At 57.2% G+C, this 1,235-nt stretch overlaps 1 protein-coding gene across 1 annotated transcript in view; it reads left to right on the forward strand.

Moving 5' to 3' along the window:
• The window catches only part of SH2B3 (SH2B adaptor protein 3), a 33,274-nt gene extending 32,826 nt beyond the window's left edge, over positions 1-448 (forward strand). The window contains exon 7 of the mRNA XM_009880360.1: positions 287-448. Within this exon, the coding sequence (XP_009878662.1) occupies positions 287-448 (162 nt within the window). The remainder of the gene's footprint in view (positions 1-286) is intronic.
• Positions 449-1,235: the final 787 nt, after the last annotated feature.

Genomic DNA, 1,235 nt, shown 5'->3' on the forward strand with positions numbered 1-1,235 from the left:
GCGCCCTGCCCCGATGCTCACAGTAGGCTGGTGGCCCCGTCCCCGCTCCTGGGCGGCAAAAACCCCTGCAGCGAGCAGGGCACCGCAGGCTGAGGATGCAGCACATCACGCTAAGGCCTTTTGTCCCCACCCACGAACCCAAATATCCCCGCGTCCCCCCATCCTCTCCTGCAGCAAGGGAGCTGGTGGAAGGGAAACAGGTCCATGCTCCTCCCCGCAGCACCTGCGGCTGGCGCTGACGGAGCGCGGGCAGTGCCGCGTCCAACACCTCCGCTTCTCCTCCAAGATCTTCCACCTGGTGCCGCCGCCGGCTGAGCTGGCGCAGAGCCTGCGCCCCAGCGGGGCGGTCACGGCCCACGGCCACCGACACCGCGATTCGGACTACGAGGTGGAAGCGCCGGGCCGGGGCCACGTCCGCGCCATAGACAACCAGTACACGCCGCTCTGACGGGCGCCGCGCCAGCACCGGGATGCACTTTCTGGTGGAGAAATCCTAGAGACCTTCTGGGTATCCCATCAAGAGAAAGAATGTACTTAGTTTCTTCCTTCTGGTTAGGGATGATTATTATATTTTTGCAAGGAAGGGGGTAATTTTTCACTCCAGTACGGGTGTGCTCCCTCTCTTTGGCCTGTTAAAGGGCCTTTTATTTTTATTTTTTATTGTTATTATCAAAGCTTTTTTGTTACTGTTTACACACGCTGCTCCTGCCTGCATCCCCGCGTACCGAGCATTGCGCCGTCGGGCTCGGTCTCCCGTCTCGTCCCTGACACGACAGTGCCCAGCGAAGGAGCTGGGCGATTGCGTTACACCCATTTAATTGGAGAAAGCAAAAAAAAAAAAAAACCAACCCAAATCCAGGAAAAAAAAGAAAAAAAAGGATTATAAATTCATCGACCAGTTGCTGCTCCGGGCTGTGCGCAGGCGAGGACGAGCCCTGTCCTCCCGCCCCAGCTCGTGCTGCCGTTGCCAAACCCTCCAGCAAAGCCCGACCTGCCGGAGCTGAGCTCCCGCGTCGGGCAAAGATGACGATCGCGATCGGAGTTGGGGCTTTATTTTGAGATAAGGCAAAAACTGGCTTTTCTTGCTCCTCTTTTTTTAACCTAGCGCAGTTGCAGTCACGTGAACACTAACTGCTCCATCATTAATAATGTCACTAGCCGAGGGCTAACGCGGAGACTGACAGCGAACCACTCCTCCCAGTGATGGGGGTGTTCTGTCGCGGTGGTGGAGGTGT

This window comes from Charadrius vociferus, unplaced genomic scaffold, assembly GCF_000708025.1.
Source record: "Charadrius vociferus isolate BGI_N301 unplaced genomic scaffold, ASM70802v2 scaffold332, whole genome shotgun sequence".
Classification (NCBI taxonomy): Eukaryota; Metazoa; Chordata; class Aves; order Charadriiformes; family Charadriidae; genus Charadrius; species Charadrius vociferus.